At 32.9% G+C, this 16,795-nt stretch overlaps 1 protein-coding gene across 2 annotated transcripts; it reads right to left on the bottom strand.

The window, feature by feature from the left end:
• Window positions 1–2,599: 2,599 nt before the first annotated feature.
• On the bottom strand, window positions 2,600–16,562 carry LOC123533910 (uncharacterized). 2 transcript variants are annotated; one of them, XM_053519074.1, is made up of 2 exons: window positions 16,545–16,562; window positions 2,600–6,075 (listed from the first exon to the last, which is right to left on the bottom strand). In XM_053519074.1, exon 2 carries the CDS (start codon window positions 5,622–5,624, stop codon window positions 3,867–3,869), a length of 1,758 nt encoding a protein of 585 aa, XP_053375049.1. In that variant the 5' UTR covers window positions 5,625–6,075; window positions 16,545–16,562; the 3' UTR covers window positions 2,600–3,866. The 2 variants fall into 2 exon arrangements, with proteins under 2 accessions (XP_053375049.1, XP_045171823.2); XM_045315888.2 differs by lacking the exon at window positions 16,545–16,562 and adding an exon at window positions 7,390–7,853.
• Window positions 16,563–16,795: the final 233 nt, after the last annotated feature.

The raw sequence follows: 16,795 nt of genomic DNA on the forward strand, positions 1-16,795 counted from the left end.
TAATCAGTCTGGAAAGATTCCAACGATTCATTTTATTTACACCTATATTAGAAATAGTTTTAGGAAAACGCGTTCTTATTTTATATAATTATACGAAAAGAACGAGGAAAATGATGACATTTTACAGTAGTGCAGACTTCTCCGAAGTAGTAAAAATAGCAAAAGTGGAAACTCCACAGGTCGCTCGGAACGACAAAATAAAAAAGGTTGCAGGCCCTGTGCATGGACATGAGTATAATATATGTTACCATCCACGCCCTCTAGCCACGGATTTAGTTCAAAATTTGTACTTGTTACAAGTACCAAGACATCCGAAGATGTGTTCATTCTGAGATGTACATGGAACCTTCAGTGATACACTAAAGTACAGTGTTTGCAAAAAATATTGTGTATTAACCCTATCATAATAATATCAAAAGTAGAGTAGCATACGACTATCGTAGAGTATGTAATAACAAAACATATTGCAGGCATTAAACAGCCAGCCAATTTCTCAGTCAATAAAAAAGATAACTACTAGTGTTTTATTTTCATACATCTACTCCTCAAGAATTAAGAGTTCACAATAAAGTTCACAATAAAGGCTCTTTAATTTTGTATTATTTCGTTCATGTCTTTCCAGTAAAAAGAACACTTTTATGAAATTCTATTTACCATTCAAGCATGAAAGTCGTTCATGAGCACTCATGAAATGTACACGGTTTGATGTGTCATTTTTATAGAAGAAAAAATATATAGTATTAGCTGTTCCTAATGACCTCAGAAACAATAAATTAAACAAATCTTTGCCAATCGCTAAATTAATCTTTTTTATGATAACATTACGCGTGTGTTACCTTTACTCACGTAACATATGCTTTATATAGGGGATTATTTTATTATTATTACATTTTTATTATTTTATAAATCTTGGGGAATGGAAACAAAGACGATCTAAATCGTTAGAATTTTAAGCACTTACTAATTCATTAAGTATTCCTTAAAGTACATTCACAAAATCATTATCCTTTTCCGTCACAGTTCACGGAGGAAATATTTCAAGTGTAAGAAAATAGAGGTTGAGATTTCATAGTTACATAATACGTCTAAAACGCAAATATAGCGCTCTGGTTTCAAACATGATAATTGCAGTTTGGACCAACTTTAGACGCAAATGTTCACAAAATATATTTAATTTTCACATGACATGAATTATACTTGTTTTGAAGACGACAGAGTTCCTTTTTACTTTTATTTAAAGTGTTAGATGTTCCCTATATTAAACCTAACACACACAGTACTGATTATACACACGACCATGTTGATTTATTTTTAGTGATCTAACGAAGTAATTCTGCATATATTCAAATATGAATTTAGGTTTATAACGTCTTTGAAAAAAAGGAATGGAACACACAAAAATTGTTTATAACCACCTTAGAGAATTGTTAAACTATTATGAATCTTAAGTAGGGCTAATATAAACATATTAAATAGTGTTATTGTACAAAATGTTAATACTTGGTTAGAGATTTCACTACGTTTCCTAATATCTAAATAAAATTGCAAATACAACAGAAATAACTCTGATCTTTAAAACAAATTGATTTAAGAAAGTTGAAACTTAACATGAAGAACAATATACCAAATACAGTTAATTCTGTTAGATCTAAATCTTTTAAACTTTATTCCATGTGATTTGAAGTTGGTATATTTCTTAAATATCAATAAAATCCGGGTAAAAGAGAAAATCAGAGACCATTTTGTATATGGACATTTGCAGTAAACTTGATTGTGAGCTATTAGAAACTTTACATTATGCGTCTTTTCCTTTGATTCATCAATATAAAGCACCCGAGAAACGCCGCTCTCCTGAAAAGAATAATCGACAGTCCGTACTAGATAAAATAGTGAACTGTGCTTAAATGCTTGGTCAATGCCAATTAACAGAACATATCTTGTTTAAAGAAATCAACGATATTCTGTAGTGTATGGGGACGCTCGTTTGGGAATTCCAATCGGATCAACTGGAATTCATTGAAGTAACAATTCCACCCGTTTCTTTGTTTCTTGAAATAGCTGTGTGAATGGAATGGTCTGATTCATGAGCAATACTAAATGTGACAGAACAGTAATCACCGTGCCCAATAGTTACTTATCAAATCAGATGAGTTGACATCAAAATGAGCGGATTTTCATATATGCACCGGTCGTTGCCGAGTAATCGTTGGTATCAATTTACCTACAAGTCTAAGGACACTGAGAGTTCTCAATCGCTTCTGTAAACCGTGCGAAAATAGGAGGTAAACAAGAGGTAACAATTTAGGTGCTCAGATAAAACGTTCCAGTACTCTTTCTGACAAAGATGAAATATTATTACTTACTGAATATTACCAACACATTTCCTGTAATATGTTTGTATCATAATTGATGAAGTCAGTTTGTTTTTTTGGAAAACCGATAATGGCCAAAAGGGTAAGATCAAATCCTTTATTTACGTTTTTTGCATCTTAGTGGACTTGGATATGTTGAATGGTAATTAATAATTGTGTGGTGCAAATGTTCAATGCTAGACCAGCACATTTTGCGATATCTTGTCACAGGAACACATATACAATCATGTATAATTACTTTTATTCAGTTAGTTCTAACATTGGCAAAATTTCTTTCCAACTCAGTATAATTTTTCTTATTGCATGCTGATAATACTGTAGTTGTGGCTAGAACAGTACAGCAAGCCTAAAATATGTACAAAAATTATTTTATTGCGATAATTAGAAACTAACACATTTTCCAACTATTGTCTCAAATTGTTTTCATCAACCTTCATATCACAATACATATTTTAATTTTAATAGAGCTGATTAGTTTCAATTTTCATGTAAAAATGATTTTGCTTTTCAGAATTTCACATTTCTTTTGTGATCTTGTCGGTCAAGGTTCTGTTATTCTATCAGATATTCGCGACAAGTCCATTCTAAAAAACATCTGAACGCAGGGGTCATAAAAATAAACCATGATTTAATGATGATTGTAAGAACACGGTCCGAAAACATAGAGCCACCACTAAAATGTTAATATATAACCAACTGATGAAAATCTACAATCAGTTAATATCTTGAGAGTTAAAGATTCCAGAACAATCAAACAAGGGAAGAAAAAGTCCTATCATTCATATGTTCCTAAACTAGATTCCAGGTCATCGTTTAAAATATTAAGAAATAGTAAAACGTGTGGTAAAGAAAAATCATTAAACACTTCTCATTTAACTAATCAGACCTATCTATTGCTTTTACAAAAGAATACATTGCAAACATTCTTGGTGCGTTCTTTTTAAAAAACACTTGCTCAAACAATTACAATTATAAATATGAAATAAGCCTGGAGATTATAAGCCTGAGATTATATGTCGTGTGTTTATAATTACAAGTTGAACGTTCGAGATGTTTAACTGTAAAATATACGTTGCCCATAAGATATAATATGAAGCGTAACGACGGCACATGTTCTGCTCAATTAATAACTAAAGAAGCTATTATTATTATTATTGTTATCATTATTATTATTATGCAAAGCGAGGTTAATGCTAAGTATCAGTTGTACGTACGTGATGCTATATATGCGTATGGAATTTAATATACAGTTTCAATAGATGATATGTAATATAGATGATATGTGATATGTTGGATAGGATGTTAAATTGATTAAACCGTTTATTTCTTGGGTAACTGAGTCAGAAAATAAATAAGTGTTACAATCTGCAATATAAAATTGAGTATAACATTCATGCAGGTAATAAACTGGTAACTGTGTATATGTATAAGGCAAATTATTTATTAGTTCGTGTATGTCACAAATTCGTGGAATGAGCATATTATTGATATCTGTCATGAAAAACTAGAGTAACTTTCACTGGAAGACAGTTCGGCATACCCGCTGCTCTCCAGTGAAATCGTGCTTGATGGTCTTTCGTGGATTTCGATGAATTCACTGCGAGTTTGTATAGGAAATTCGTCTGTTGTGTTATTTTCTGTTTTGCAGGAAACATTCTGTTTATACATATTCACCAATTTGCAATTTTCACACATTATTTGGACCACAGGATTAATATCAGAAACTTGCAAAATCCCTTCATCACAGATAGTTTCAACTGTATTTCTACATATTTTGGTCATGCAATGACTGCAAAAACATATTTCAGGTTGAACTTTGAATCCTTGAAATAATTTTTCTTCACTCTTTTCCTTTGCACTATTATAAGGTTCTGAAGAAATACTCGAATTGAGATGCTGCTTTTTATAAGACTGTGGTGTTGAATCTGTTATCATTTCCTCTATGAACACATCGTCATCCAACTCTAAATCTTCATTTGGTTCTTTAGTTTGTTTGCAGTGTTGTATCACTTCGACATTTGTGTCGAATGGATATTTTAAGATTTCAGGAATTACCGTTGAATGTAAACTTTTCATATCTTTTTCAAGTGAAGCGCTGGAATGATTTACATGTGGTAATTTATTTTTATCACTGTTTGTACTCATGATATTACTGTCACTATCTTTACGTTGACCCTCATCGGACTGCAATGCCAAAGAGTACGTACTATGTCTAGAAAGAAGTCTTTCGTCAATTTCGCTTTCACTAGCATGCGCTTTTGATTTGCGTAAACTGTACCTGAATGATTTGTTAGTCTGTGTACCAACATCTATCATTTTTGCTTGTTTCGAAATTCTTTCCGATTTGCTGCTTTGTGACGCTGTTTCATATGATGTTGCTGTTGGTGACTTTTTCAAACTCGAACGTATGAATTTCTCGTGGTTTATACTGCCGTTAGGAGTTCTATATTCGGATGCTGATGGTTTTGTTTCTGTCACGAAGGAAACTCTAAATCTATTATTACGTCTGATGGCAGGGGAATCAGTCAACTGCTCACTGACAGTTTCCGCGCTGGAGGTTGAAGAAATTCTAACATTAAAGTCTCCATTTGTTTCATCTACTTTAGTACTAGTTTTACTCAAGGAGGCTAATGGTTTTATTTCACCATTAATACTTTTTTTCGTGTTTGCAGTCGCTGATGTCGTATTACTCATGCTTTTGATGCTGTCTTGGTGCCATGTTCTTATAGAGCTTAATGTGCTTTCGTTGCCACTACGTTTCAAAAATGAAGTATATGACGACACCGTGTCGTAGCATGCCGTAGATGTTGTATCCGAAGTTATATCAATATGCCCGTATTGTTTGTCGTCATCAGTAACGATAACTGCATAGAATTTATCGTCTTTACTACCGCCCCTTGCATACTGCCGAAACCATTTACAACACTTAATACAAATTATTACTATAAAAAGAAAGGCCGCCACAGTGGGTATTATTGCTAGATTAAAACTTGAATGAATATCATCGACTTCGCTATTGCTTTCCTCTGTACTATTATCAAACCCTGACGTGGTAACATTTAATAAACCTCCGTTGGTAGTGAATTCGCTTACATACGTTTCTGTTTTATGAATATTTTCATTGAAAGAGGAACCACTTGTACCTTGTCCCTGAATTTCTCCAAAATCATACGATCTCATTCCCGCAGGAACGTTGCCTTCAACACTTGATTCTGAAGTTGACAATGTGCTATTTTCTGTTACGATTGTCATATTTATGTAAGCAGTGTAATCCGCACATTTAAGCTGTTTAGAATATGCTTGATAATTATAATCATCCGCTGTTATTTCATGTATACGCCAGCACTCATATCTATTCTATCCATTTGCTACAACAATTTATATCCAAACATATTTACAACCATCTCTTATCTAATTGCAGCAATAACTCACGTGTGACTGAATTTTTCAAAATGGTTTCCTTCAATAGCTTTCTCAATATCAATAAAAATCAAATCACGAATGGCTACATCTTATATTTTCTTAACACCTTGATTCACATTGCTTCTTATTTACAAGTCACATTACATCTAACGATCGTTCACTTTCTCTCTGCTGTAGAATGTATAGCGATATCCACATTTGTCAATACATTGATACGTTCTCTATATAACCTGCTGCTTGCCCAGGTAATTTGTCAAGGTAGTAGTTTTTCTCTCAATATCTGAAATGGAGGCAGTAACAAAACATTACTACATCTTCATGAATGTGTTGTGATTTTATTTATGTAAAGTAAGATTGCGACAGTAAAATTTCGCCATAGATAGAAAATTGATTATAATTTCAAAAATAAAGTTGATTGACAAGCCTTTTTAATGTAGCTTTACATTTTACCTAAGAACGTGTGTTCCAGATTTAATGAGCTTTATGTTTTATTTGTCTTTATCAGTATATATTACTGCTGTTTGGTTACTTTTTTATTATATGTTACTATTGTACTATTTATTTATATCTATGTGTCTACACATAAAAGAACGTATGAAATAACGGGCTAAATGTAACTCAAAGAAGACAAAAGACAATATATAAACATAATATTATTGCAATAAAATGCCCTCCTACAACAGTTTACTGCAATGTAGTATGTTCTATTTCATACATTGTTTATGTAGTATTTTTAGATCAGGAAATTTAGATATCTCCATAAAGCACAGTAACTTTCCTTAGTCGTGTTTGCATACTTGTCATTCCAATATCATTCGATGTGTAAAACATATATATATAACTAGGCAATTCAATGTAATATAAATCAGGAAAGACTCATTTCGTAGAATATTACAGTAAGCTTCAGAACTCTATCAATACCTGATATTAGGTAAGTGCTTCTTTTATAACGTGTTACAATATGTGTACAACAATGAAAATACAATCATTACGTGTCTGTCAATGAATGGGTCATATAATTGTCTGTAATTAATAGACACTTCAACAGAATGTCAAGGACATGTGTTACAAAGCTGTACATAATACAGGTAAAGAAAGTGTAGCATCGTAGTTATGTATTGTATTACTAGATCCAAGTTTGCAAAATTCTTACCAATCTTTCTATCAAAATCAACAATTCTTTTGAATTCCTATCGTCATTGTTATTTTTCGCGTTTTATTAAATCTTTTGGAACTATATTGTGACGTGGGCTACATTTCAACAGTTTTTATCAAGGATTTGCCCTTTGCCCCAACTTTATATCAGATGATCTGAGACAACCTTGAATATTGTATAACAATACATATTTCAAAAAGGTTCGATATTCTGTGTTAAATTAAAAGATCAGGTACCATATTTCATGTTCTTGATAAAATATTCAATAAATAATTTGAAATAAAATATACATGTACAAAAAAAGAAGCAACTATTTTATCTATTTATAACCTGTTTGGGCCTAAAAGTTATGTTATGCATTAATCAACACCTAATCATTATAGCCCACCACACTTGTATTTTATTGATGAATAAGAAAATAACACTAAATAAGTTTACCTTTCTCCTTTTTTGTTTTCAATGTATATCATTTAAAACAGAATAAACACTGAACAGGTTCAAATTTTCCTTTCCTGTTTATAATTTCACCTCCTTCCTTCTCTTAACATATCACTTAAGCAATGCTTGCGGGTTATTTTGTTCAAAATTAAATCCAATTATAAGCTATAAATTTAAGATCCTCTTCGCTTTTATTGTATTTTACCAAAACGTTTAAGTGTCCCATTTCGTAATATTATTAATTCAATTCAAAATATGATGAAAAGTATTTCATAAAAGTTTGCACAATCTCTTTAAAATTGTCTTTACACACATCTTTGTATTAGGTATTAGTTTAAACCTCTTTCATAACACAGTCCACATTGAAACAGTTTATTGTACAGGATATTTACACGTTACAAATATATTTTCTTCCGTATAACTGCTTTAAATAAGTCTCGGTAATAATTGTTATTGCGGAATAATACGCTGTCGTTAATTTGTCTAGATAGGTTTAGATTAGTTAGTAAATAAAGCAGCGGCGGATCTCTATATTGACGATTACAGGGGTGTCAGTCAATACAATTTATTCAGTTTGTTATGTTTATTCTGAGTAAATTGAACATTAATGTTTTTAATGCATTTTAAATTAAGTTAAATCTTAATTATACATGGCGGGATCCTTACATGCCAAACCAATATGAAAAGTTACCAAATATTGTAAAAAAAAGTGACGTTCGAACAGTTTGTCAGCGCATGATAGATGTCTAGATATATTTAGTTAAGGAGAGAACAATCTTTTTGATAATTGTAAGTGGTCACTAAATGTCACTTTTTTCGGTATCCGAACTAGTTTCTGGACAAGTTTAGATGAGAATCTCGCACGAGGTGTGCCAGCATTTAAAATCTAAAAACTAAATACAATGTGTATGCTTTGTTCCTAATTATATTTCAATGTCTAATATGTTTATTGTATTTTACCATACCTATATCTCTTGCCAAATGATATCATTCACAGAATATGTGAGATAGTAGCTCCTTGTACTATGAAATAGCAAAAAATATTGTTTAGGTTTGTACATTGCACGAGAAAGATAATAAAATCTATTTTCTATTGTATTGTAAAAGTAAGGAGAACCGCATAATAAGAAAAAAAGCACTATTTGAGATCAGTTTTAGATTTGAAGAGAAGAAACCCCAATCTTAATAATATTGACATTGCTATTATTTACTATTACACTGAAAACTGAATTATGTATACAACGCTTTGTTCTTTGTCTGTTTATTAATTATATTAGCAAAATAAAACACGTATTAAAAACTTTTTTTTTCATTAATATTGCTTTTGAAAGTTAAGGAAATGTAAATGATAAGATCAACCGCATTATTTTTATGTAAGTTTACATTAATCTTTGCTAATTACAAAGACTATAATAGCGTTGCATGTCTGTCATAACTTTTCTTTGATTGACATAACATTTGAGTAATATTTTATGGCAATATTTTTCATTTATTTAAATTGAGGTCAATTTGAACGGAATAATTAAAACCTGGTATTTATTAGCTGAGTATGCCTTTATGTACCTTGTTACACCTTTTTACCTTTCCATTCATAGACCGCTATAAGTACGAGGATTGTTCAAATATGAATGCATCTAGAACGTCATCTCGCTCAATAATGCAAAAATTACGAGGAAATTAAGATTATTGAGTAGATAAACATGTTAGCTTTACATTGATACCACACCCATTAAAATCCGTGCACTTTAGCTGTGTATATCGCTCGCTAAACATTGCCTACTCGTGTATACTAATACAAAAATGGTTGGAAGAAGGTCAGCGTACGCCGTTGAAATACGGTCCTATATCAAGAATCGTAGTATTCTTTGCATAGGGTGTAAAGACATTTTTGATGAAATATGTTCTGTTTATGGGCATAATGAAATGTCTTTTTCGACAGTTATTCTTTGGTTTAAGAAATTCAAATATTTCTTAGTTTAAACAGAAGATGTACCACATGGCCGTCGGCCGAAAACAGCAACGTCTGCCAAGATGGTTGCTAGAGTGAAAGAAATAGTTGCTACTGATGCAAGATACACCGCTAGGCAAATAGCTAGTATGGTTGGCATCTCATTAGGAGCAGCTCATACAATTTTGAAACGTAATTTGAAAATGAGAAAGGTCTGTGCTAGACGGATTCCCCATCTGTTGACAGATGAGCAGAAAAAGGCACGCGTGCGATGTGCAAACTTGTTGCTTAAACAGTTTCCAAATTACAATGCACGGTCTTTCGCAAATGTCGTCACTGGTGACGAGAAATGGGTTCACGTTTTTTAGCCCAAACGAAAGATTCAGAACAAAATATGGGCAATAAAGTCTGGCAAAAGACAATGCATTGCAAAGCGGACCATGCGTGTTAAGAAGGTAATGTATGCCATATTCTTCACAACTCGGGGTCTGCCATTCAGGTTGCTGTACCTAAAGGCAAATCCGTAAATGCGAAGTTTTACAAGACTAAAGTTTTTCGAAAACTGAAGAAATATTTCAAAAATCGAAGACCCGCAACTGGTTTGGCCAATGTCAGATTACTACATGACAATGCGTCATCGCACTAGGCATCTATTGTACAAGACTTTCTGAAGCAGGAAGAGGTTGTTTTGCTCCCTCAACCGCCTTATTCGCCTGACCTTGCCCAGTGTGACTTCTTTTTGTTCCCAAGGCTCAAAAATACCTTTCTGGTCCAAAATTTGGTTCTGCAATATTCCAGTCTCTTCATAGTATACATAGAAAAGACCATGAAAATGTCTTCAAGGATTGGATTAGAAGACTTAAACTTTGCACATCTGTTTGAGGTGAATACTTCGAGGGGACCAAATACAATTTTCATTGAAATCTATCAAGGATACATTTTTATGTGCTTAGATGCATTCATATTTGAACAACCCTCGTATAGGAAAAACAAAGCAGAAGTTTTCATCCCTGTAATGACGATTTTATATTTTAAGGATGACTCATATTTTCGAAACCTGAAATTACAATTTTGTACCTTTTTAAACGAACACGGTAAGAAAAGTTCTAAAACTTTAATTTCAAAGAACGCAAGCAAAAAAAAGTAATCCATATTCGTATCACATTTTCTCAATAAAACTCAGAAAGTATTTAAAAGTAGTTTATAACCACCGAAGAGACATTTAACACATTGCGAAGTTAAAAGCTAGAATAAATCAGCTAAAATGGTGTCATTGTTTAAAAGCAAATACTAATGTATTTCTTTTTAATTTCAAAACTAATTAAAGAATAACATTTTAAGATTTAATTTTAGAAATATGTAACATTAACATTTGACTAATTATGTTACATGTATATATTTTCCAAACACATCTTTTTTGTGCGATAGCACATGTTTAACATTTCATTTTCAGGCTAACCTTTGTTGATTAAATTTAAAGTTGTATATACCTCATTTATTAGTATATCAGTGTAAAAAAGAAAACAACAAAGACCCTATAATACATGTACGTATCAAATATACTGAAGTTTGACATAAATCGCTTTACAGATGTTTTTTATAAACAAAAGATAGCCAGACTGAATAAATGTGAGGACACTGTGTATTAGCCGTAATGAAAAGCGCAACATATTCTCATGCTCCCTAGCACCGGCTTATTCCATTACACAGACCTCTAATGGACTCCGATTCTTACTTTGTCACTCTTCATATATGAAAAATTGCGACAAAGCATATTCCAACTTTTACAATACTTTAAAAAGAGTAATATACATTGTTATGAAATCACTTTCGTTTAAGTATGCACGAGTTTGATTTATCATTAAGCAGCTGGGAAATGCCGCCCTCCTGCAAAGAATAATCGGTAGTTCGCATTTGATGAACATCGTGATATGTGCCTAATGGTTAGTCAATACCAATTAACAGAACATATCTCGTTTAAAGAAATCAACAGTTCTATTAAGTTAATGTTACGGTTTAGCCAATATTCCATAATTGTTCGAATCTATGATAGTTGTCTGGTTGTTCAGTCGATAGCGCAACGAACCGACGTTTCGAGTCTTGATTAAAGATTAAAAACTTACTTAGTCTAGCAGTCCTGCCGGGAGTGAAGCGGAAGTAAAATAACGGGTTAAGGACAAGATCATAATAAAGAGATATCTTGTTATTGTGACTCGATATTTTACTAGTAAAATAATGGGACGAATGTTGCGGTTTCAAACATGTTTCGTAATTAGGGGTCAACTTGTTTCCACAGCTGGATGGAACGGAGTTGTGCCGGGGTATAAAACATGGTTTTTATCCAGACTAAAATTGTGTCAGCTGTCCGGTTGTATTTTTCTCATTAAAAGTCAATGTCCCGTAAAGCAGGACTAAAGTCACGCTGGCTTTAAACAAATAAGAAAAAAACATTCCGTTATATCTTAATTATGATTTGGATAGATGTCATAATTTACCACAATCTGACCTCTGATATCTAATATTGTCCAAGTCTTTCCAATTGTCTAATACTAGTAAGATACAATTAAAACCATGTTTGTATTGAAAGACAACTCTTGTCTCAACTAGGTATTTATCAGGCTCTTGTTTCGGGATAGTTAATGCATAATGGTTTTCTACAACGCCTTGAGGAAATTGTCAAGAGGTCTTATAATAAAAAAACAAAAACAAATATCAAATAGGGAATGCCACGTACCAAAAACGCAGCCTCCCAAAAACGAAACCCACAGCACGCAAACGCGTACACAACAAACACACACACACATATACATACACGCGCATACACACAAAGCCAACACATTAGGACAAAACGAACAAACAAAGGAATACAGTGGGGCACGCCTTGGTACGGTCAGTGGCAAAAACACCACTGGGGAGCTTAAACCGGTTTATGGTGCACACCCAACCCCACTCTTACCCCCATCATGTTCTAAAGACACGGGACAGTGAAAATAAAAGTAATCCCCTCCAGGAGAATCTCTAACACACTTAATGGAAACAAAAAGGCATGGCATGTAAAACACAAAAATGCTCGTGTATAAATATATAAAAAGCAAACCTTTAGAACCAAAAACATATGTACTCAATACCTTTTCAGAAGACAGAGCAACAAGAGAAACACCCTTAAGGGCCGACGAAACAGGCCAGAAGACAGATATCAAAACAGTTCAGTCCTGGTAGGATTTAAAAACTTCTTATCATAGAGTCCTCCCCCTCTTCCGTCAAACATAATCAAAGAGGGACGCGTAGTGTCCAACTGTAAACGGATTGAACACTAAACATGCGGTATGTCTCAAAATATAAAACGTTTTATTAAAAGAGGTTACGACCCAACTGTTTTTACCAAATACATGTAGAAAATTACCATGACCCAAGATCTTACGAAGTTAGTAAACCACATCCCCATAAAAAACGGGTAACCACATGATGGATAAGCATTTGTGCGATTAGGTTTCTCATGTAGCGCTACAGTGTGATGCATCATTATACTTATAAAGAAAATAAAACATTATCTACTTTCACCAAATGTGACGATAATAACATCTGCATTCAGAATATGAAGAAATTATCTGAGGTTGTTGCATATGTATCTATTGCAAATGGTCGACTACCTCTGCACAACACTCCGGCAGCAAATTATTCCTATTTAAATGTCAATGAAATGCGTTGAAAAACAACCGATTGCTTGATGATAACTGATTTTACGTGACGTAAATATGCTCCGTCCGACTTATGTTGTAAACAAATTACAATAACTGTGTAACTGGTTTTGCCAAGTATTCTAGTCTATGCATGCTGATTGACAGCTCCTATTATATTACAGTCTATACAAGATGATGCTTTTATCAGGTAAATATTCGCTCTATGTTATTATGTGTATTCAGTAACATAGTATCATAGCCACAAGAGCAGGTTATAAGTTTCTTTTAAGTAATTTCCTGTCGAGAATTCAGGCAGATATTAAAAAAAGTTTGTTTTAAAGATGGTCAGATTTAGAATAGTATTTTAATGTTAGAATAGATAGAAAGATAATTAATTCTACACAGAAATGAGTTAGATAATAATCTAGCATTAGCTATAAATTAACAAAACTGGGGGAGCTTCATAAAAAGCAAATGCGAGTGTTCAATAATGACTTATTACCTGATCACTTTGATTTGAAGGATCCCGTGAATAGCACTTTATTTAATCGAGGAGGGCTACTAAGACTCGACTTAACGCTTGTTTATGTACGCCAACTCGGTATATAAGGAACATGTATCTATCAGACATTGTCATTGGAATCAGTGTGTTGTTACGCGCTGTTAGGAAGATTGATGTTGCAACAACCGCAGTTATTTGACTATTTTATCGATGAAGGTACTTTTATGATTTCTCAAGTGAAAACTAGCTCAATTATAAAAGAGAAACATTCAAATACCTGAATATATAAAATACATCGTGGTTTAAGTCATTTACAATTTAATATGAAATTTGCGTAGAGTATGCGTAGAGCCTTTCATCCTCCACTCATTTTAAACACGCCCATGCTTTCCAAACTAAAATGAAAACCATTAAATAGCGATACATATTTAAATTATTGCAAACTTCATGTCATCTTGTTCAACCTAAATAGACATTGTTGCATTAAAACTTTCACTATGTATGTGCTTATTCACAACAGAAACTCTTTGTGGAATATCACCACATACGATTGAAAAAGATTATATCTGACGACATTTTCATCGAAAATGACATTTTTATATTCGTCAGTGAGCAATTGATGTAACATGATCTAAATTCCAAATACTGAGGTACCGATAGACGGGCAAAGATTGTATCTATGTGACCAGTGAAAAGCATCCCTGTTGTCATAACATTTGTATGATATTGTCATAAATACAGAGATGTAAATCTATAAATGATGCAGTAATGCAAACTATTTGTTAGTTTATTTAATTGGAACTCTCAAAGATAATTAGTATCCACCAATTGATCAAAAAATGAAAGGGATTATCCATATTAAGAATATTAAGAATATCCTCCAGTGATGTATTATTAGTGCTGTTATTTTAATAAAAAGATGTAGATATACACGATACGTCCGTTCGTTACTCTTTCGACCGTTAACACAAGTTCACTATCTCTAAACCTTACCGTTTATTTTGCGTAATTTCGTTGATTTCCTGAAACGAACTTTCTTCTTTTAACTGGTATTGACAATCTATTAAGCACATATCACGGTGTTTATCACATGTGGATTGCCGACAATTCTTTGCAGGAGAGCGGAATTTCTCAGCTGCTAATTGAAAAATCAAAGTTGCTTACACTTAAACAAAAGCAGTTTCATAATAATGTACATAGCTTCTGTTCAGAGTTTAGTGGTAAAATTTAAACTGTTGTTATTTATACATATATACAACTAGCCAGTCAGGTTATAATGTAGTAAATAAAAAGCATGGATGATTTAAATGGTCGGTATGAAAAGATATTTTAAGAAGCACTTCTAGTATTACTCAATGTAGCCAGCTCTCTCCATACGAAAATGAATTGTAAGCGATAACTGAGTTTAGTTAAACAATTTTCCATATAAAGTAATATTACCTTGAAATATTAGCTCCACTCTATTCAAAGTAAACAGTTTTTAAATTTCAAACATATCGTATCACAAGAAATGATATATGTAAAAAGATTGATTTAATGCGGTATATTCTTCTATGTATAGAGCAACGTTCCCATTAAGTGTCAAATTTCCGAAATTAAATTAAGGTTATAATAAAAGGAACACATAATGCAATGCCTCTCTATAATTCAAATCATATTAGCCATAATTAACATTCAAATACATTTTTCAATGTATACTAATATGACAGTAATCATCGCTTTAATATTCTGATCTTCTTGTATATATAGTATTGAGATATTTAGTCAGTATTTTTCCTTTGTACGCCTTGATATTGTTTGCTTTTTAATCATCAACTCATTTAAAATGATCTTCACGATCGACAACGACTATACTTCGATTTCGAGGTCAGCGATGTTTTTTTTTTTTTTAATTTTAATGATAGAATGATCCGTTATTTAGGTAATGTTATTCAGCACGATAGTGGTCCTTACCTAACGAAGGCAAGGTAAATCATGCTGATTTTCTTATCGGCAGGCGAGTCTATGAATTGACCATCAAACTATACTGAACATTCTTTGCATATATAGAACATTATTTACTGTTTATACTTAGGGTAATAAGTATTACTTAACGTATGCCTATCACTGAAGTGTGTCCATTTATCATTATTTGTTTTTCTATTTTTTTAATCAAAAACCTGTTAAGCCATCTCGTATTATTCAAATTATAAATATGATTATTTCTTTACAATATTTCTAACAATTGTGTTATGTGACGGTCATCAAAAAGTAATTCCTTACCCAAAATTATTTACCCGCTAGCCCACACAGTATTACAGTTTTGCATGTGTCTGTGAAAAAGTAATGTTTGTCCTATACACACTATTAGAAGGAAAAAATAATTTTGGAGTAAAGAAGGCAAATTTTCTGCTCATTTGAAGAAACAATCATATAGAGAAAAACATAAAAGGTAAGGGTAGATTTCCCGCAAGTACAGAACACCCTAAACACAGCATCGCAAAGTAGTCCCGAAACAAAAAGAAACTATAACAGGCGGGTTGCTTCGAAATTCAGCAACCTGTACATTTCAATTATATGCAAAATACAAAAAAGTGGTAAGGGGTAGATAAAAGGGTAGGGCTGTTGGGGGAAAGTGGAAAAAAGCAAGGATAAATATTCAACAGGCAAAGCAACGTTCCTAAAACCCAGTCTCCCTACACCGCAAACCACTGCGGCGCAAACACGCACGTATACAAGACACACACGCACACACGCACGCACAACTAATACAGACACAGAGAGCAAACAATCAGACAAGCAGGAAAAACAACACAAAGTGGGGCACATTATAGTATGAGATATTATTCACAACAGGGTAAATGCTAAAGATCACGTGCGAGTTCCTTTGTGTGCATGCAAAAATTATTGTACTGATTCCGCAGATTCTATAAAATTGCATATCTACCAGGTTTTGGGCGGAAGGACATTAAGGAAACTTCCTTCTACTTTTTTTTTTTAGTTTCAGAATTTCTGCAAAAAGGAAGCGGTTTTATACAAAGCTTACCATTAACACTTCTTCGCTGTATTTGGTGATCACGTACAACTCTCGCCTCTGATGCTGTCCTTCATTGTACCATGTTCTTTTATTACCGAATATGCTTCCGCTGCCACTGCGTTTCAAAATAGAAGGGTATGAAGATAGTATGTCGTAACATTTCGTGGATGTTGTCTCCGTATGCTGCCGTCATCAGTTTCGATAACTACGTAGAATTTATTGTCATTTTTACCTTCCCATGTAAACTGTTGAAAGACTAT

Source organism: Mercenaria mercenaria, chromosome 12 (genome assembly GCF_021730395.1).
Source record: "Mercenaria mercenaria strain notata chromosome 12, MADL_Memer_1, whole genome shotgun sequence".
Taxonomy (NCBI): domain Eukaryota; kingdom Metazoa; phylum Mollusca; class Bivalvia; order Venerida; family Veneridae; genus Mercenaria; species Mercenaria mercenaria.

Bases quoted from the DNA above. Each gene is read 5' to 3' on its own strand.
- LOC123533910 (XM_053519074.1), bottom strand. From the start codon at position 5,624: ATGACAATCGTAACAGAAAATAGCACATTGTCAACTTCAGAATCAAGT.